Raw genomic sequence first — 22249 nt, forward strand, 5'->3', positions numbered from 1 at the left:
GGGCGAAAAGGTGGCCTACCTACCAGCAAACTGGCAGGCAGGGACCTCTCAAAAGCAAAGAAACACAGAATAGGATTTTGAAAATAAGTTAACATTTAAAAACATTTCAACAACAACAACAAAATAAAATAAAAACATTTCAACATAGTGCTTTCAAATACTCTTATTATATTTACTGTAAGTTGGACAAATGGATGACAACTAGCAAGGCTGTAACTTTATCATCTGCACACATCTTATGATCCCCAGATTAATCCTTTCTCCAACACACATTAATTCATAGTGCATCTAAATGCAAATACCGGGTGCTGTGGGGGATATTTCTCCCCTAGGGTTTTGTTAATATCAGAATATTCATTCTCAACTTAAAAACAGTTACATCAAAAATTAGTTCTTGTACATTTCTAGCTTCTAGAAGTCACCAGGCAGCTTTATTTTAGAAACAGTAAAGCAACTGTGATCAAATCTGCCAGGTAAATGAGTGGAGTTCATTAGACTTCAGTAAAAGCATACAACTTCATATGCTGGAATTTCTCAACATTAAATTTTCAAAGAAGTGAAATGCACACATCACTTTCCATGAAAAATGAAAACACAGTTGAATAAAAATCACTGTGGATAGTTACACGTGTACTTTAATAATGACTTCCTATAACAGGAACTTCATTTCTCAAATTTCTTTCCCTCTGAAATAAGAAATGATCAACAGAATAAAGAAGGAACTAGGGACCATGAGAAAGAGAAAAAGATACGGAGGAAGGAGAAAAGTAAGGATCTTGTTAAGGACTGAACAGCATTAGCAAGAGAGAAGGAAGAGCCAGGTTCCTAGAAGGATCTTAGACAATTTTCACATGCACTGTATTCCTCACTGTAGAAAAACCACATTTGCTTATATAGATTTAATAATCAAAAACAAATAGTAGTAATAGCAATATGTACTCACAAATGATGGATCTTTGTTCAGGCAAGCATCAATAAACTCCTTAAAGGACTTAGTAAAGTCTCCAACAAGAGTTGGAGGATTGTTTTTTGGAATAAGAAACAGAACTCTCATCGGATGCATATCAGAGTTAGGTGGCTCTCCTTTGGCTAGCTCAATAGCAGTGATTCCCAATGACCAAATGTCAGCCTGGCGTAAGAGAGAGAAAAAAGTGTTAGCTCAAAATTCCATTCCAACAGACTGCTATGAAACAGCCTGTGCGTCACATGATATTAAAGTGTCTCAAGAGGGGCACCTGGCTGGCTCAGTCAGAAGAGCGTGTGACTCTTGATCTTGGGCTCGTGAGTTTGAGCCCCATGTTGGGGGTAGAGAGGAAATTTAAAAAAAAATAAAATGCTCAAAAAATGTAATGTAAATGTAATACATTTTTATTAATTAAATTCATTTATTTAAAAAAATTATCAAATTCCTTAACGTTTTGCCAGGCACCACATTCTGGGCACTGAGGATTGAGGTGGTGAATAAAGCAGACAAAAATCCCTGCTGCCAAGGGGCTTGTGTTCCAACAGAAGGGACAGATAAGTAAATAAATATGATGTCAGGCGGTGCTAGGTTCTGTGAAGAAAAGAATAAAATCAGGGTAAGGGAATCATGAATGATGGGGTCAAGGGGCTGCAAATTTTACACAGGATGGCTAGGGAAGACTACTCTGTGAGGTAATGGGTTGTGTTTTTTTTTAAGATTTATTTATTTATTTTAGAGGGGAGGAACAGAGGGAGAGGGAGAGTATCTCAAGCAGACTCCACGCTGAGTGCCGAGCCCAACATGGGGCTGATCCTACAACCCCAAGATCATGACCTGAGTGGAAACTAAGAGTTGGACGTCCAACTGACTGCACCACCCAGGCGCCCCCACCGTGAACTAATGCTTAAGCAGAGACCTGATTGGAAGGAAGGTTATTCCAGATAGAGGGAAGGGTGAGTGCAAAGATCCTGAGGCCAGAGTGGTACTTGATATGTTTGAGGAACAGCAGTGAGGCCCCCGTGGTCGAAGGAGACAGAATATAGAGGAGAATAAAAGGAGAGGAGGCTGGGGAGGCAGACAAGGGCCAGATCATAGACAGCTATGTATGTGATAGTAAGGACCTTGGATTTTATTCTAAGTGGGATGGAAGGCTATTGAAGGGAAGAGGCTCAAAATATTATCAGCATCCTGGGAACTTATGATTTAGCAGGAACACCTGACATAACACTAGCTTTCAAAATCCTTTTAAAAGAAGGAAAATTTGGGCAGTTCCTTTACATCGAATAGCATGCTATATAAAACCTATTATTAAAAACAAAACAGCTTTGTACAGGTAACACTTTACTTTTGAGTCATAAGCTGACTGTTGAATAACTTCAGGAGCCATCCAAAATGGTGTTCCCACAAAGGTATTTCTTTTGATTTGTGTATCTGTCAGCTGGCCAGCAACTCCAAAGTCAGCCAGTTTAACATCTCCTTGTTCCGACAGTAAGACGTTGGCAGCTGTGGGGAAAAAAGAAACGAAAACCCCTCAGCTTCCTCAGAATGCAGCTATGCTTCCCAGGTTCATATAAGATTTCTGTATACCTTTTATGTCTCGGTGAATTTTCTTTTCTGAATGCAGATAGTCCAGACCTTTCAAAATTTCCTTCAGCATGGTAGCAATCTGGAACTCATCAAATGGACCAGCTCGAAGCTGAGGGGGGAAAACACACACACTTTTACACACGTCCGAACAATCTAGTTCAAACTTGATATTATCTTTGAAACAAGGGAATCACTTAAATATACGAAGCAATTCTGCTTATTGAGCCAATATTGAAACAATGGGGAAAACAACTTAAAAGATGAGGGAAGAGAGTAAACAAGTTAAGTCAAAAGGCTGAAAGGGTTTTTAAATGATTAGATTTAATCTCGAAAGATAATAGAAGCATTGTGACCTCTGTACCAGCTCCACGTCCCGAGGTTCCTAAATATTTACATCCAAGATTTAAGAAATATGCTTAAACAAGACAGAATTAGCTTTCTTTTCTTTTTGGCTAGGAAAAAAAGAAATCAGCTACTTAAATTTTGGCGTTGTCTATTTAAATGATTTAACTATTTACACTAAACTGATTTTGAGACCAGTCAGCCCACAGCATGGTTCGGTTCTTAGCATTCGTTGGATCTCAGTCACTTTGGAAAGCAGAGAGCCTTTTTGAGACCGAAATTTATTTATTTATTTATTTTTAAAGATTTTATTTATTTATTTGAGAGAGAGAGAACAAAGGACAGAGAGCACGAGTGGGAAGAGGGTCAGAGGGAGAAGCAGACTCCCCGCCGAGCAGGGAGCCCGATGTGGGACTCGATCCCGGGACTCCTGGATCATGACCTGAGCCGAAGGCAGTCGCTTAACCAACTGAGCCATCCAGGCGCCCCGAGACCGAAATTTAAAAGTTAGCCAGGAATACGATAATTAATCTCTTCAGACTTTCATTGTAAAAAAAAAAAAAAAAATCAAATCTTGAAGGGATACGGTTTTTCAAATAAATGTAACACATTTCCCTTTCTCTCCCCATCCCTGTACCAAAGCCAATAGTTCCAACTGGAATACAAGGAAAGCAATGATTAGGTTTCAGGAGAACTTGTAATGGAATATCTGAAAATCTCTCTTTAAAATAAATGGTTATTTTAAAATTCTGGTACCTCATAAAGCACAAACAGTGGACTGTACAATATTATTACAGGAAAGGGTGGGAATCTAAAGTCAGAGCTGAGGTAGAGCTCTGTTTGCTGGAAGGAGGGAAGAGGTGGTGAAAATCAAACATGGCCCACTCTGCCTCACACTGGGAGGGATTCACAGCTCTTTGGCACCTTGTGTATTTCATCTTTCATGAATGCCGTATTTATTCTGAATAAAGGGCACTTTCATGTTGAAATTTAACAGCTTAAAATAGACCCCGTACTTCAGTCTCACCATTGACTATTAACTGTGGCCTGGATATAGAGCATACTCCGGGGATGTCCGTAGTTCACTAGGTGCCTTTCCTAGGTAACATTATCTATTTACTTATAAATCTATCAACTTCCACCCCAAAAGTTTCTAAACAGGAGTGATTAAAGTTGTTCTCAAAGGTGAAAATGGCATTTTATTGATTGCTGGCAATGAAATTCTGAGGGACTACCAAAATAACTGAGAGACAAAGGTCATACTAAGGATTTGTAGTTGGTATCACTGATCATAACATGTTGACAGGGGCAGAGGAGGTATACCCTCAGTTACTTAAGAAATCGGGCAAAGTCTGTAAGGGATACTACTTGTCATCCTGAAGGACTTCCAAAAGTGGCCTGGATAAGCCAATATATTATGTAATACAGAATTTTTAAAAAGTATATTTCTGTAAAAACACACAAAAAAGGGGTCCTACAGACCCACTAGCTTATTGGGTATATTTAGGTCCAGTTTAAATTTCAGGAAAAGTACAATCTCAATGAACGGGGTACTGGGGGAGGATGAGACGGGGAGGCTCCATGGCAGGGAAATGGGAATGGGGTGCTAGAGCCGGGTTTTTCCTGGTTCATTATCAGACAGAAAACTATTTCAAGGCTTGTGGTTAAAATGTTTCCTTGGCCATGTTGACAAGAATGAGAAAATGAGAAAAAAAGGGAGTTGGAAAGAGAACGAAGGTAAAGTTGATGGAACAGAGACTGTTTTTTTATTTGCTGTACAACCTCGGGAGAGAGAATGCTGAAATCTTGGTCCACTGGCCTTGGGAGTGCATAACTGAACTCCTCAATGACTGAGGACTGTGCCAGTGTCTCTAATAGCTAATACCTCTGCCTCCGGGGCCGCATACTGGCCTTGGGTAATTTGCCTCTATTGTCCACTGAGAGCATGCAAGAGAGGGACATCTGCTCTTTCACAGACTGTATACTTGTGGGCCTGGGGCTCTCCCCCACTCCTTTGACTTTCAGCCGGTCCTAATGCAGCACATTGCGTTATGCCTTCTCTTATGGTTAGCATATTGTTTCCAACTTTTTTCTTTGGTGCCCCTATTTTATTCTATTAGCCTTACTGTATGAGTTTTTGTTGTAAGCCACCGCAATTCTTCCTGGAAAGAAGTCAGGGATGATCAATTCCATAAAATAACCTAAATATGCACAAAGTCTCTTCATACACAACTAAGTGTTTTTCCAGAATGGGAGAGAATCTTGAGGTATATACGCTCTAAAATGTTGATGTCAGTTACAAGTCATAATCACACTCCTTTAGTTGGGCACCAGTTTAAAGTGAGAAAGACTCTCTGCCCAGCACCCTTCTTGTTTTCTCTTGTCCCTAATAGCAGTGCCCTCCCTCCAACCTAATCCTTTCTTAGATTCCCCAAATGCTAGCATTCCTTTGTATGGCACATTTTCTCATCATTGGCCCTCCTTACAAAGGCCAGTTACATGAACTTTACCATTCAATCACAGTGTTCTTGAATTTGTGAGCTAGAGAAACAAACCTCGAGCAATTATTAATCGATTTTCTTCATTCAATATTTGAGGAAATCAAGGCACAGAGGTTCAATGGCTTGTCCAATATTGGCCAGTTAGTCAATGGCAGAACCAGGACTAGGACCTAGGTCTCTTGATTTTTGATGGAACAGGGAAGGGATATGGTGAGCACCTTGGGGGACCAGATAAGGGAACTGTGATCACTTTGGAAAGGGCTCTTAATATTTAAAAAGTAGAAGAAGGAGGATCGTGGCACAACTGGCAGGCTTCTTGTAGAGCTAATGAAAACACTATTGTGGAATAAAACTATGTGACAAGACAAATGGAAATGGGGTCATTTAACTTCAAAAGAATGAGATCTGACTCCATAAGCAGGAAGGATTATTATACAAAGAAACACCAGTTGTGTTCTATCACTAGAACGGAGAGAGAAAGAAAAAATGAACTCAAGCTTTAGGATATTAGACACAAGGAAGGATCACCTAACTCAGCAACTGATTAAAATGAGATGAATTCCTAGAAGGAGATGAGACTCTCCATCAAGTTTAATTACCATTTCTTTAGAATGCTTTAAATATGGTTCTGTTTAAAGGAAAGAAAATCTCTTACAGTCATTTCTGTTCATAGGATTATTTGAAACTTTGGAGTCATTGGCAGGGAGGATTAAACCCTTTTAGAAATATTTAATCACTCACGGTTGGGAAAACTCATCTCCACTTGAAAATAAGAGTTAAAAATATTATTTGATGATCTTAATCATCAAAACACTTTATTTTTAGAAACAGCATACTCTATAATTTCAAAAGCAGAAGCATCCTAAGAAAATATAAGTCATATAATACTGAAGACAGAAGGGAACTTAGAAATAACTTCTTTGTTTTATAGGATATCCAAGTCTAAGGAATTTATGTGTCTGGTTCACAGGCACAGATTTAGTTATGAAGATAGCTAGCCCCATAACGTCAAACTCCTATAGGCCAGCCCAGTGGCCATCCTACTACACAAAGATGCCTCTAGTAATGAATGCATATTGAATTTTAAATACAATGTCATATTAATAAAGATTTAAAGGGGGGAAAACAGCAATAATAGAATCACACCAATGTGGGGAAAACAACCTGTGTTTCTCAAAGGGATTTTGTGTACAGTCACTGTTTCATTGGGGGAAATTTCTCCTACCCATTGCAGGATTTTAGTATCCTGATCTTTGCCCACTAAAATGGCCCTAGCAATTCCAAGTCATTATCACAACCAAAAATACCATCACATTTCCAAATGATCTATGGGGTGGGGGCAGAGAGAATTCTGTAGGGAACTGGGTCCGTAGGCCTATTTGGTGAGAACCCAAGGACCAGTTTCAGTGACAGTTACCTGAATCACATATTTTTAAAAATCCAAGAACGTTCTGTCTTTTCAGGGAAACGCTTGCAAAGTAAAACTCTAAACTTGATAGCAACTGTCACATATAGTCCTAATTTGCAGTGCTTTATTTCATTAAGCTATTTTGCATTTCATACATACTCTAAGAATGTCAGCAATATGCCCAATCCTGCAATCTAGCTCAAACTACCTAAGGGTAGTGGACCTGAATAAAGAGTTTAATTTGAACATATTAACTAGAGCAACCATTCAGCTTGCCCAAAAGCCACTGCTTACTCCCGTTGAAAGAAAAAAGTTACAGATGTGTACGTGTGTAATTATTTAAAAATACTTACAAGATCCAGTGCTGAACCACCACCCAGGTATTCCATTATTATCCATAATTTTGAACCCTGTAAAAGCCACGAAACAATTTAATAATTATAAACCTGAGCCAAATAACATACTAGCATAAAATGTTAAATCTGTCATACTAATGTACTGGTTCTAAAATACAAGTCTAAAATTAGTTATTTGAAGCCCAGCATATGTTTTTCCATAGAACATTACAAATAAAATAAAAATAAAATAATTTAAAAAAATAAATAAAAGTAAAGGTCTGAGTCTTTTTTTCCTCCCAACCTATTTAGCCTGTGATATAGCTAAATGAAGAACAATTATTTTTTTTTACTGTTGAACTATTAGCAATTTTTATAAAACCCAGAAAAAAGAAACCATAGCCTTAAATTTTTATTTTGGAAGATTTTGAAAGGAAAAGATAGTTAAAGAATGAGGAGGTATATGGAGACTTGTAGAAATTTTAAATGGAGCTTCTGGGTCCTTCCCATGTGATTTTAGAGTTTGAGTACACTGGATGGTTTGCCTTATTAGAGTTTTTGGCTTTTGTTCTCATGTACAGTACCACTTTTATCAGCCATGATTAATGGGCATTTTTGGTACACATGTGGAGCCTAGAAAGGATATTGTCCCTCCTCGCCCCCATACCCCTACTGCCAAGGTTCATGGCTAAGAGAAAGGGAGTGTGTAGCTTGAAAAGCATAGGATTACTTGATTACTCCAGAATTAACTTCACTGTTAAGTTGTACAGGAAGAAATGGGGCAAGTACATGTATATAAATTTCAAATCAGGTGCATACACACATGAACATAAATTCCAAATCAGGTGCACGCACACACACACCATTCAGCAATGTCAGATAAAAATTGGAATAAACCATTAAATCTTTTCTTCTTTCAGCTGTAGCCTGAAATACGGGGGACACTTCTCTCCCCAAATCATTTCATGAGTGCTGTTCTCTGCATTGTTGTGGGACCACAGACTTGAGTATGAGTGGAACAGTTGATTTTACTGTCCTGGCAAGGAGCCAAGTTATGAATGGCTTGTGTTCTAAAAGTCCATTTTTAAGTAAGGTGTTTCAAATTTGGAAAGCAAGCATTTTTCCCATAAAAAATAACGTCAAGGTTTCTGGGGTAGTCCAGTTGAACAGACAGTTGAACATGAAGGTCTTCACAGTGTAGCAGGAAAAAAGCCAGAGAAACAAACTATTTACACCCTCACAATGTTTCCAGGGGAAAAACCCACTCAGTGTTGTGCTTCAACTTGGGATGTCAGGGACATATTTCTTACCTTTACAGCCCCAGCTGTGGGATGAAGATTCTCCAGCTACTGCCAGGAGCCGTCAAACTCTAAACTCCCCGGGAAGTACTCAGGGGTTCCAAACAAAATGTCCATGTGTCCCCATGAGGCTGGGGCTTCAGCATGGCAAGAAAATGGACCCCAGGAACATGTTGATGGGTGCCACTATAGTGTAGGGACTGGGAGGTGGGAGGTGGCCTAGTGTTAGGGACCACGGAGGAAGGGTTTGGTTAAATTAAGATGAAAGGATTCCTCCTTCCTTTCTGGATGCTGACACCATGTAGGATGCACGGGGTAGGGGGGAGGGAACAATGTACCTTCCCCCCAGTCTCAACAGCTACTCCCCTATCACAGCCTGAACTGAAGAAAGAGAAGAGCTGAGAGTCTTTGCCAGGGGCAGTGTCTAGGGTAGGAAAGAGAGGAAATACATCCCCGTTAACAGTGGGAGGGGAAAAAGTTCTGGGAGCACTTCAGGTAACTTGTTTTTATGTCTTGAAATCAGGCCCTCGAAACCTGGGACTTGTCAGCCTGATGTGTCTTTATCCTTTTTTCAAGAGAAGAAAAAAACGTTTCTCACAACACCGCATATCCTGAGAATTTTTTCTTTTGCCACAAGTTTGTTTCTAATAAGTCCTATGTTCTACCTTATGAACTCAGAATGCTTCCCATGCACCTGATATTTAAAAGGCAAATGAAAAGATCTTATTAAACATGTGTATCTGTTTTCTAGTTCTGTGCGAAGGAAAGCATCTGTTTTCCAAGTTTGAAACAATGTGTGTCCTTTTTGGGGGGATACCGACTCAAAACAGAAACTTACCAACTGTCTGTTCTCTGCTCAAGCATATTCACGGACAGCTTAAAATATTATTAAAGTTGGGAGCAAGTAACTTCCAGATCTGAAAAAGGCGGCTTCCTCCTTGCAAGCAAGCCGTTGGGTGGGACCAGGACTCTTCGGAAACAGGGCAGGGAAGGAACCAGAGGTGCCGGACAGATTTTCTGCCTGCTTCCTTCTGATCGCCATTTCTGGAGACAAGCCTCCCTGGAAGGCCTTCACTGGAAGGTGTGGGGGCTGAAGCCAGGCTGGTGGGGCTCTTCCCTGCTCAAGGAAGCTTCACCCACAGAGGCTCTTCTCACGGGCTCGTTTCCACAGCAGGTCTCAGGGAAAACACCGATCGCAAACAGAACAAAACCGAAAAGCCTAGACTCTATGTTTGTGTTCTTTTGGAGGACTACAACTTCTACCTTTGATTTCTGTGAAAAGATGTTTGTGTTGGAGAATGCAAATAAGTATGTTTGGCTTGCTTTTAAATAATTTAAAAGGCTGAGATGGTATCTACATACCGGTTTAAAATTCCAAGAGCCAGGGACTGTAAACCATAACCGTACATCCGGCACATTGAAGCGGAGGAAGTCCCCGAAGGAAAAACTCCACTTCTCCACTTACAAAGTGACCCACACAGTTTCACAACGGGTTGGAGGAGTAAGTTTAAAGTCCTGCATCAACATGGGTGGTCAGGGGTTAGGAACTGGCTCTCTGTTCCAAAATTCAGAACGCCCAAAGAGTAGGGACTCCAGAGTCGTACTATTTACTGGGGAGAACTTGAAGCCTAGTGTCAACAAACAGATTATTGGTGTCTGCAGTATCACCTCTGTCGCCCCACAGGAAGGCCATTGAACCCCACTGTTTGCTGCTAAACAGACACTTGGCCAAAGCGGGGAGAAAGGCTACTGTGGGATTTGGAATTCATTTGTTCATAGAAAAAAAAAAAAAAACATTTAAAATACCCATTATATCAGGGCGCCTGAGTGGCCCGGTCCTTAAGTGTCTGCCTTCGGTTCAGGTCATGATCCCAGGGTGCTGGGATCGAGCCCCGCATCTGGCTCCCTGCTCAGTAGGAGGCCTGCTTCTCCCTCTCCCACTGCCCCTGCTTGTGTTTCCTCTCTCGCTGTGTCCCTCTCTGTCAAATAAATAAATAAAATCTTAAAAATAAAATAAAATACCCATTATATCTATTTGAGAGATGATTATTGTACTATATATTAAATACATGTTGAATTAAATGGGCTGGTCTATGAATCTCCTAGCCAATCACAACATTGACCACATAATCCAATATGGACAACTAAAGTCAGCCAGTTACCAAAGGACAATTGCTGTCTGATTCCACTTATTTTTTTACTTTTTAAAGATTTTATTTATTTATTTATTTGACAGGGAGAGACACAGCGAGAGAGGGAACACAAGCAGGGGGAGTGGGAGAGGGAGAAGCCGGCTTCCTGCCGAGCAGGGAGCCCGACACGGGGGTCGATCCCAGGATCCTGAGATCATAACCCGAGCCAAAGGCAGACGCCCACTGACTGAGCCACCCAGGCGCCCCTGATTCCACTTATATAAGGAACCCAGAGTGGTCAAATTCCTAGGGACAGAAAGTAGAATGGGAGTTACCAAAGACCGTGGAGAGGCGACAATGGGGAATTATAGTTTAATGGGTATAGAGTTTCAGTTGAGGAAGATGAAAAAGTTCTGGAGATGGATGGTGGTGATGGTTGCACAGCAACATAAATGTACTTTCTGCCACAGAACTGTACACTTAAAATGGTTAAATGGTAAATTTTATGATGTATATTTTACCACAATAAAAAAGAAACAGCACGTAAAATTTTATGGAACCACAAGGGAAAGGAGAGGAGAGATCATCTTGCCACATGCTTTACTACCCTTGAGTCATTTTCTTCCAAACTAGAATACCTTCTCTATACTCCACCCTCACCAAAATTATGCTCAAGTTCTTGTTCAAATGCTACTCCTTGTTAGAGTTATTGTACTTGATGTACCCACAGATAAGTGGGTAATGCGAAGCAAGTTAGATATCTGGGGCTAAGGAGAGAGGCTAGAACCAAAGACATGAATTTAGAAGTTGTCATGATAGGGGCGCCTGGAGGGCTCAGTCGGTTAAGCATCCAACTCTTGATTTCAGCTCAGGTCATGACCTCAGGGTTGTGGGATTGAGCCCCACATGGGGCTCGCGATCAGCATGGAGTCTGCTAGAGATTCTTTCCCTCTGCCCCTCCCCCCTTTCAAATAAATCAATCTTTTTTTTTTTTTTAAAGAAATTGTCATGATAGGGTGGATGAGACTGACCAGGGCAAATATGCAGAATGAAAGGAGTATACATAGTAGGGCACTCAATAAGTAAATGTCTGCTAAACTGAATCTAATATGGGGCTCCTTGGAGTGTGTTATCTCAAGTTTAAAGCTATATTTGTTTTGAGGAAAAAACATTGTAAGGAGGAAAAAATTTTTCCCTCTTCAACTTCCTTCGAGTTTTATAAGAAAACTCTCCAAAACACAATTTTTAACTAAGGAACATTCCAGAAACATTCACCATACACTGGGAATAAACACACACAAAAGTCTCAGGAAAAACAATGAGAAGGTCACAAAACTTTACAGACTCTATTCTGGAATATTTTACTTCTGTCATTCAATTCTTTTTTTTTTATTTGATAAATATCAAGGTGGTGGTATGTGGGGGGGCATATTTCCTTAACATAAACAGAAATCTAAAGGCGATTTTCAGCAACAAATAAAGGCATGATTCAAATTCTATTCAATGCCCGAGTGAGCTTCATTTTAAGATTTACATCAAACTAGAAAAATATTTAAAGATTATAAAAGATTTTTCCAATATTATGAGATCAGAAGGGAAGGGTTTGCTTATTTTAGCATTCTTCATAAAGACTAACTTTGTCTCTCATGAAAATCTGCAGTGAACTAAAATTAAAGGAAAATACTGTGGTCATACTGATGTTTGTCTGGTTTTTACTCTTGTTTTTAAAAATGAAGTTATACAGTGAGCTCAGTCAAAATGAATACCTTGTACATTTTTGCATGTTTCAAGGAAATCACTACAACTACATACAGTTTCAGAGAGCATATAATTTTCTCTCAAATGCAATAACTTTTCCTCCAGCTTACAGTGAGGTCTTGGTTATGTATGATATGCTGCGTAAAGAGAACCTGAGAAAAACCCATATCCTACTATACTCAATTAACTTGACTCACAGAATCCCCCATGTCATCTAAAATGGAAGGATGCACCACAATAAAAACATAAGTCGATTGATAATGCAGGTCCCTGATGGTACTTAGAGGATGTAGCCTTGAGTTATATTGACTGCATTAAACAGAACCCTGTTATATTTGATGCGATTTTAGTTTTTTAAAAAAAGCAAGCCTACAGAGTCTCACTATGTTTTAATATAAATGGAAAATAAACAAGTTGGTCAATTTAAGTTGGTAATTTAAATAAATGATACTAAAAGGTTATAAAATCATAATCTATTTCTGTGTGTATATATGCACATGTATACAGAGATAATACACATACATTTATTTACTCTAATGTAAATAGATTCAGGATACAAATAATATCAGCCAGCTGTGAATTTCTACAATTTTATCAAGAAGTGACATGTTTTTCAAAGTAGTCTTTCATATCGTGGTCTTTAATTAATGATGGTAAAGGAGAAAAAAACAATTCAGTTTAATCCTTTAAGAAGACATCGTGTATAATGGCCCTGATTCACTGACTAGTCTGAGAACATTCCATAATCAAGATTCGGACAAGACAATCCGTTTTATTTATTTAAATATTAAGTATTTATGGGTGACTGGTACATGTACACCATGAGGGGAATTTTTTAAAAACATGAAATCTTAGGAATAAATAATACAAACAGAGCTATTAGAATTCATTTTCCATGAGAGTACTGAGTCTGAATCAACAAAGGCTATAAGCATCCAGTGAAAACAGTCAATACCACGTTGACACCCATTTTCAATATAATATAGAATAACCCATTTGGAAGAGGGCTTATTTAATATTTTAAGTCAGTTACCAAGAAGAGCTTATCTGTTGTTACAGATGCCTAAGAATAGCAAAGGTTTAGGTTTGCTCTAGAGTAGGTCTGGAATTACCAGGATTCAAGCCAGAAAGAGTAAACCAGAATGCATAAACCAACAACACACACAACAACAACAACTTCCTGAGGCTGCCTCAAACCAAGCCTGCTATGGGAATCAGGAGGGGGACCTAAATGTATTGAGACTGAGTGACCTCTCAGGATTCCTTAAAAAAGAGTCTGACCCGCTAAATAAGGTTTTGTAGGAAAGAATTCAAAAGCAAAATATGCCACAAAGAATCAAATAATTTTGGGTACAGTTAAAGAGAGCAATGGCTAACACTGAGAAGTAAATTGAACAGGAATTACCATCTCCTCTTGGAAGCCTTTCCCTCACACCAGCGCCGTCCCCCCAAAATGAGAGAAGTGACTACTTGCCTATTTGTGCTCCATCTGTACCTTGTACATACTTAATCACAAAATCTGCACCCTTTTAGTGCAACGTGGGACTGTGCACTCCTTAACGGCAGGGGTGAGTTATTCATTTTTTTTTTTTTGGCATGAATTTTACCCTCTTTTTAAATTTTTTTATTTTTTTATCATGGCATATTAGTCATACAGTACATCACTAGTTTTTGATGTAGTGATCCATGATTCATTGTTTGCGTATAACACCCAGTGCTCCATGCAGTACGTGCCCTCCTTAATACCCATCACCCGGCTAACCCATCCCCCCACCCCCCTCCCCTCAAACTCTCAGTTTGTTTCCCGGAGTCCATAGTCTTTCATGGTTTGTCTCCCGCTCTGATTTCCCCCCTTCATTTTTCCCTTCCTTCTCCTAATGTCCTCTATGCTATTCATTTTTTTAAAAAGATTTATTTACTTATGAGAGGGCGGGAAGGAAGGAGCAGAGAGAGAGAGTCACCAAGCAGACGCCTGCTGATCATCGTGGAGCTCAATCAATGGGGCTCAATCCTACGACCCATGAGATCATGACCTGAGTCGAAACCAGGAGCTGGAGGCTCAACCGACTGAGCCACCCAGGTTATTCATTTTTATATCTCCAGCACCTAATACAGGTATGACACATAGTGACAGGCTGTTTAAGGATTTATTCTACTATACATTCATTCCACATTCATCTAATTCATGTAATATTAAACAGGCTTTGTAAAAAGCCAGTGAAATTTATGATTTTTATATCAGTAGTAACTAATACAGATAGATTATCCTAGGGTTTATTTGGTCAGCACAATATAAAAAGATAGCATTAATTCTTATGCAGGCCAATAGCTGGATGAGTTATAAACACACCCTTTTTGGCCTAGAGATAGATGAACAAAAAACCAACCAAACAAACAAAACTCTTTCCCCCCTTGTAAACCCTGAAAAGCAAAGACCTAACTAATACTGCCTTCCTTTGAAAAATTTCAACATGGGGATAAAAACTTTTAATTTTAGGGGCGCCTGGGTGGCTCAGTTGTTAAGCGTCTGCCTTCGGCTCAGGTCATGAGGGATCGAGCCCCGCATCGGGCTCCCTGCTCTGCGGGAAGCCTGCTTCTCCTTCTCCCACTCCCCCTGCTTGTGTTCCCTGTCTCGCTGTGTCTCTCTCTGTCAAATAAATAAAAATAAAATCTTTAAAAATTTTTTTAATTTTAAAATAATTGTAACTCTAACCTAAGCTAGAATTTTTCTATTTATTCTTCACATTTCAATAGGCACAGATCCTGACTTCTTTTTTTAAGGTTTTATTTATTTGAGACACACAGAGAGAGAGAGAGAGAGAGAGAGAGCACAAGCAGGGGGAGCAGCAGAGGGAGAGGGAGAAGCAAACTCCCCACTGAGCAGGGAGCCCGAGGCGGGACTTGATCCCAGAACCCTGGGATCATGACCTGAGCCAAAGGCAGACGCTTAACCGACTGAGCCACCCAGACGCCCCAAGATCCTGACTTCTAACTTTGGAACTCAAGAACTCTTGGGTTTTACTAACCCAATCACATCTCCATCTGCCATGACCTCGGGTGTCTGCTAATTCCACAATCCTGGAAACTAAAATTCCAACTTCTGTTGGGGAGGGGGGAGAACAGATAGTATTCCATTTGACTCCACTTCAACAGATATTTATCATGGACTTCAGATGTGCCATGTCCTGTGCTAAGTGATGTAAAAACCCAGACTGGTTGAGCTAAACTGCCATCAAGGAGCTCATAATTTGGAGGGAGAGAAAGATGTGTAAATAAGCACCGTAACTCAATGGAATACATGACATGCTTAAATATTCCATCAATTCTGAGGTTGAGACAGACTGGACCATTGAGAATAATGTGTGAAAGCCCAGGGGGAAAGCTCTTTCCTGACAAAGGATATGGCTCAAGGACCAGCTGCATTTCTGCTCCCCCGTCAATCCAAAGTTCAGGTGTGGAATAACGGTGCGGCCGAGTGCTGGGATGCATTCAGGATACAGCTGCTAAATCTAAAAACAGTCTATCTGGCACTTATAAATGGAGCTGGATTCTGCCTGGAGGCCAAAGACTGCCAAATCCTAATTTAAGACATTGCCTTTCAAAAACTAGAATTAAAAAAAAAAAAGAAAGAAAAACTTATAAGGAAAATACCTTATGACTTAAATAATACAACACACACATTACCTTTAAATATGATCCATAGTATTTCGTTACATATGAGCTGTCACACTGACTCAAAACAGTTATTTCTTGCTGAATGTCTTCAATTTCATCTTCGGCTTCCTCGAGGTCTATGATTTTAATAGCAACCACTTGCTGGGTACGGTTATCAATTCCTTTGAAAACTTCTCCAAAGGAGCCTTTCCCAATGCGTTCTAATTTTGTGAACAGTTCTTCTGGATCAGCTATGTTATTCTAAGGGGGGACCGGGGAGAGAAAGAAAGAAAAGAACACAAATGTTTTGCATCAAATTTCTTTTACTTGAAAGGAAAATAAATCACATAAGACAATAACACATTTTTAAAAGCATACAAACTCCCTTGACTCTCCACATGTGCTTTGTCAGAGCAATTATAATCCCAAACAGCCAGCTAGTCCATATTCTACCGGATCACCCACACTAACTGGGCTTAGCTGATCCTCTTACTACAAACAATCCCATAGAGCAAATGTTGTCTCTGCTGCCTGCCAAAGGGCCAGGTACTTTTTACTTTGACAACGGCCTTAGCAACATTTTTTTCTAGATATATTTCCTTAGGCAAGGGAAACAAAAACAAAAATAAATTATTTGGACTATACCAACATAAAAAGCTTTTGCACAGTGAAAGAAACCATCAACAAAACGAAAAGGCAACCTATTGAACAGGAGAAGATATTTGCAAATGATATGCCTAATAAGGGGTTAATACCTAAACTATATAAAAAAACCTTATACAACTCAACACCAAAAAAACAAATAATCTGATTTAAAAATAGGCAAAAGACCTGAGAAGACATTTTTCTTTTTTAAGATTTATTTATGAGAGAGAGAGAGAGAGAGAGAGAGAGAGATCATGTGTGCACATGCACGCAAACAGGTAGGAGGGGCAGAGGAGAGGGAGAGAATCTCAACGAGACTCTCCACTGATTGGGCCTCGATCCCAGAACCCTGAGATGATGACTTGAGCCGAAATCAAGAGTCTGATGCTTAACCGACTGAGCCACCCAGGTGACCCCCGAATAGACATTTTTCTAAAGGCATCCAGATGGCCAACAGACACATGAAAAGATACTCAACATCACTAATCATCAGGGAAATGCAAATCAAAACCACAATGAGATATCACCTTACACCTGTCAGAATGGCTGACCAAAAAAATAACAAGTGTTGGCGAGGATGTGGAGGAAAAGGAACCCTTGTGCACGGTTGGTGGGAATGTAAATTGGTGTAGCCACTGTGGAAAACAGTATGGAGGTTCCTCAAAAAATTAAAAATAGAAATATCATATGATCCAGTAATTCCACTACTGGTTCTTACCCAAAGAAAATGAAAACATTAATTCTAAAAGATATATGCACCCCTATGTTTATTGCAGCATTATTTATAATAGCCAAAATATGGAAGCAGCCCAAGTGTTCATTGATAGATGAATGGATAAAGAAGATGTGGTATATATATGATAGAATATTATTCAGCCATAAAAAAAGAGCAAGATCTTGCCATTTGTGATGACATGGATGAAACTAGAGGGTATAATGCTAAGTGATATAAGCCAGACAGAGAAAGACAAATACCATGTGATTTCAATTATATGTGGAATCTAAACAAAACAAAACAAAACAGACTCTTAAATACAGAGAACTGATGGTTGCCAGAGAAGAAGGGGTCTGGGGGGCAGGCGAAATAGACAAAGGGGATTAAGAGATACAAACTTCCAGTTATAAAATAAGTTATAGAGATGAAAAGTCCAGCACAGGGAATATAGTCAACAACATTACAGTAACATTGTTTGGTGATCTATGGTGACTACACTTACTGTGGTGAGCATTAAGTAACGTATGAATCATTATGTTGTCAGCCTGAAACTAATATATAACATTGTATGTGAATCATACTCCAAAAAAGGGGGGGGCAGGCACTTTTTAGTATAAAGCAGCTGACTAGACAGAGTTTGCACATTAATGCAAGGGTAGTGATGGTGAGAGACCGCGTAACCTAAGCTGTAAGTAGGTGAATTGTTTAAAATTCTAACATCCTGCCAGCAAAACATTACCTTTACACTCTCCTCTTTCCAACTTTGACATTCCAATCACCCCACCTGTACTCCTAAACTATCATGTGAACAAAGAACGCAAAAGACTCAAGAATCTATGAGTCTTTTCTTCCTTCACTTGGGATCCTATCTGTATGTAACATTCTCATCAATGGCTGAAATAAGATTCTCCGCCTTGATCATAATTGCTAGTGCTCATTTGGAAATGGTACTACATTGAGCTTCCACAACTCATCATGCAGTAGGAATCCAGAATCAGTCAACATTTTGCTACAATAAAATCTGGAATGAAGCATAGGTTTTTAGGTTAACAAATGCTTCAGATATTCATAAATTCACTGTCCCTTCCTGATTCAGAAATATCCTTTGCCTTATACAATTTTGAATTCAAACTTGCCTTCCACGAGACAATATTTATATCCTTACTTAAAACTCATATTGCTGAATATGTACTACTGATCAAGTAGAAACACAAGATTTCCAAACCTCCCCAAAAAGGCATGTTATTAATTTGTACTTAAATACTTCAAAAACCAGAAGGATGCTATCTAGTTCTGGTGAGCTGTATATGTTTAATCTGTCAATGGGACCTACATTATCTGTTCATTTACTACAATTTTACCTAATCAACAATTTCAGGAGACAATTACAGAGTTAGCATGTTCCCTTAGATTTTCTATTAGACAACAAAATCATTAAAGTTTATTTTTGTTTCTCATTAAGTTGTTTGCATCAGCAACAGCATCAAACAGATCCACTAACAATTCCATTAAACTGCCGGCCTTTGGGTAGCTAAAAGCTTATAACCGATTTTGAAAAATTTCACCAAATTTTTTTCAACCTGCCCAAAATTCAGTTTGTACATGACCTGCTTAATTTATAAGCTTCCCCATTCTCCTTGATTTTTTTCCATTTCTAAAAGATGTACTTTCCATGTAGTAGTCTCTTTGATACTGCAAGCTACTTGTTATCCCCACCCATCTCCAGTACCCACATGGGACAAATATATCTTGAGCTTCCCATGCGGGCTTTTTTTTTTTTTTTTTAATTTTTTTATTTGACACGGAGAGAGAGGGAGAGTACAAGCAGGGGAAGCCGCAGGCAGCGGGAGAGGGAGAAGCAGGCTTTCTGCTCAGCAGGGAGCCCAATGTGGGGCTCAATCCCAGTGTCCTGGGATCAAGACCTGAGCCAAAGGCAGACGCTTAACCGTCTGAGCCACCCAGGCACCCCCCATACGGGCTTTTAAAAATAATTTAGATTTCCAGTAGGCTGCAAATGCGTCTTGAATGCTTACATTTTATTATATACCTTCTCTAAAACTTGAGTACCATCATTATTAATTTCCTTGGTGTTCCCTTAGCAAGACACTATACTTTGTTGTGGTTAGTATCACATAGTAGCTAACCCACCAGTTACCTCTTCCTACTTTTGGTGATGGTTCTTGTCTTTCTAGTACCTAGTGGCAAAAATACTCTCCAAAGCTCCGTGATAGGTTCACCTCTCTGTAAGTTGCTAAATTCAGTGGATTTGGAAAAATAAAAGGAACAAATCTTTCCATTTTTCTGATACAAACACAAAACAAATCTGAAAGTTGTAAGTACACCAATGATTAAAAAACACATAGTATGCACTCTTTGGTAACACATTCTGGACTAGGAAGTGTATTTGTTAACTTTATAACAAGAGTTTTTGTTGTTGTAAGCAACAAAGATTAAATCCTAATCTCCTTAATTCATGTTTTAAAAGGATTTCACTGAAACAATCAACCCCTGGGAGAACACAGCTGTTCTATAATAAAATGGGTTCCTGAAAGTATGTAAACAAAGATTTAAACATCAAGTCACACTTTGTATTTTAAACAAGCTCTGAAGTGGATCCTAACTCATGATAGTTTCTGATTTTAAATCAAGGAATACCAAGTCGGACAAAGGAAAAGAGAAAGCTTTTACACAATGTTTGCACTTCCCACTCCTTTATTTTGTGATGAAAACTTGTCATGCAGAACTCCAACATCTAGAGTCGGGGGGAATCATGAAAACAACTTTTCCCGAGGAGAACCTCACCTCCCTGACTTCCAGAAGGATAGATATCCCTGCCCTGTTTACCAAGGCCTGAATCTTGAATAGATAATACCGAAGTTCTATCTTTCCCTTCACCATCTCACTAGCTTCTTAAACCGAAGTACACCAAATCTTTATTAGGACAGGTATTCTTTCTGGTTGGTTGGTTTGTTTTTGTGCAAGGGCAAAATCAAGCAAATACATGGTAAGCATCTCAAGCAATGCACTAGGAAACAACCTATATGAAGAAACTGATTTGGCCACCTGTTCATATCACTCTTCCTCAGAGTCTCTAAGAATATCAAGTCAGCTTCCTCTGCATCCCAATCAAATTTTAAGAATATTATAATATTAGAGAATATTAAGAATTTCCAAAGAATATTAAAATCTCCTAATCTTCCTACCTTTACTGCAAAATCCCAGTTTACTACTAGATCCGTATTTGCATTGCCTTCTCAAAGCCCTGGTGCAGGATGGAGCTCTAAGTTCGACAGCAGCAAATGGGAGGAACGGCTACATTAACTTCACATGGATTTACAACTAACGGTAGATGATTTATACGTGCCCCACAAAAGCAGGTCTGTGCACGTGGGAACCTCACAGGTCCACCTCAGGAGGTTCATCAGACTATGCTTGGGTTTGAACTCTTCGGCTCTAAGTACACTGTTAACAAATTTAAGTCTTAGAAGTTACCATTACTACTAAAACATAACAGCAGCAACAAGCTTTCAGTGTGGAAATACTCTTAGCATGTCCAAAAGGGACATCTTACTGTGGAAAGTCAGGGGCAGATGCAAGAAGGCTTCTTACACACTTAAATCACAGAATCAGAGGGCTGGAAGGATTCTTTTTTTTTTTTTTTTAAAGATTTTTATTTATTTATTGAGAGAGAGAGAGAGAATGATAGAGAGAGAGAGCATGAGAGGGAGGAGGGTCAGAGGGAGAAGCAGACTCCCTGCAGAGCAGGGAGCCCGATGTGGGACTCGATCCTGGGACTCCGGGATCATGACCTGAGCCGAAGGCAGTCGCTCAACCAACTGAGCCACCCAGGTGCCCCTGGAAGGATTCTTAAGGGTTCTCTAAGGGCTCTCCGGTCCTGGCTGCACATTAGAGTCACCAGTACAACTTTTAAAATGCAGATACCTAGGCCTCATCCCCAAAGTACTGATTTGGGACTTCTGAAATTAGGGCCCAGCAATAAGTTTTTGTTTTAAAGTATTCCAAACTACTTCCTATGTAGTCATTTTGGCACCAGACTTGACATTGGCATTGGGAACCACCGAGCAGACATCTGAAATTTGTGTCCTTGATTACAGGGAACTCATCACCCCTATTTTTCCCAGGCAAGCCTGTGGCTCTCTTCTAACTGTGCACACTAAAAGTGGACAACTCAGAGATTAAAAGTAAACCGAAGGCCACTTTGGTATTTATATATACATAGCTGTATTTAAAAAATTAAGTCTGCAATACTTCTAAGGACACATCTCTAAAATTAGTGCCTACCCTCAAATAAGACCAGAAAAGTAATATTTACCAAAACACACACAGCGTATCCCATACTCTCTCTCACTCTCTCTCTCTCTCTCTCTTTTTTTTTTTTTTTGGTAATTACTTCAGTTTATTCCTTCACTAGCCAGAGGCCAGGACCCCAGGAAGTGCCACAAAACTGAGGCAGGATAGCCCAGAGTGCAATCTCCCATACTCTTTGTGTATGTATCTTTGAATACTTTTTAACACAATATGGTACATGTAATAATAGAGTACATAATAGGCTCAGATCTAATTGATGACAGTTTTGAGTTAACAGTCAACATTGGCAAAGAGTAAAAGTTTAGCTAGTAGAAAATGGGTACAAATTGTGGAGGCGGGTGGAGGGAAGGAAAAAAGGTTTCCTTGACCCTCTTAAGGTCCCTGGCTGGGTTTGAAAATTAAACTCACAAAGATGGATTAACAGAAGAAAAGCATATACATTTATTTAATCTAAGTTTTACATGATAACAGAACCTCCATAAAGAAATGAAGACTCAGAAATGGCTACACTGGTGGGTTTTTAAAAAAAGACTTCCTTCCTTCCTTCCTTCCTTCCTTCCTTCCTTCCTTCCTTCCTTCCT

The 22249-nt window shown here is 39.4% G+C and overlaps 1 protein-coding gene across 1 annotated transcript in view; it reads right to left on the bottom strand.

Moving 5' to 3' along the window:
* STK26 (serine/threonine kinase 26) overlaps positions 1-22249 on the bottom strand; it is a 53388-nt gene that overhangs the window by 6100 nt on the left and 25039 nt on the right. The window contains exons 3-7 of the mRNA XM_025852503.2: positions 16010-16240; positions 7156-7212; positions 2552-2660; positions 2310-2467; positions 944-1129 (exon numbers count right to left, since the gene is read on the bottom strand). Coding sequence (XP_025708288.1) covers positions 944-1129; positions 2310-2467; positions 2552-2660; positions 7156-7212; positions 16010-16240 — 741 coding nt within the window. The remainder of the gene's footprint in view (positions 1-943; positions 1130-2309; positions 2468-2551; positions 2661-7155; positions 7213-16009; positions 16241-22249) is intronic.

The sequence above is a fragment of the Callorhinus ursinus genome, unplaced genomic scaffold, assembly GCF_003265705.2.
Source record: "Callorhinus ursinus isolate GAN/ISIS: 27379988/994484 unplaced genomic scaffold, GSC_fseal_2.0 scaffold33, whole genome shotgun sequence".
Classification (NCBI taxonomy): domain Eukaryota; kingdom Metazoa; phylum Chordata; class Mammalia; order Carnivora; family Otariidae; genus Callorhinus; species Callorhinus ursinus.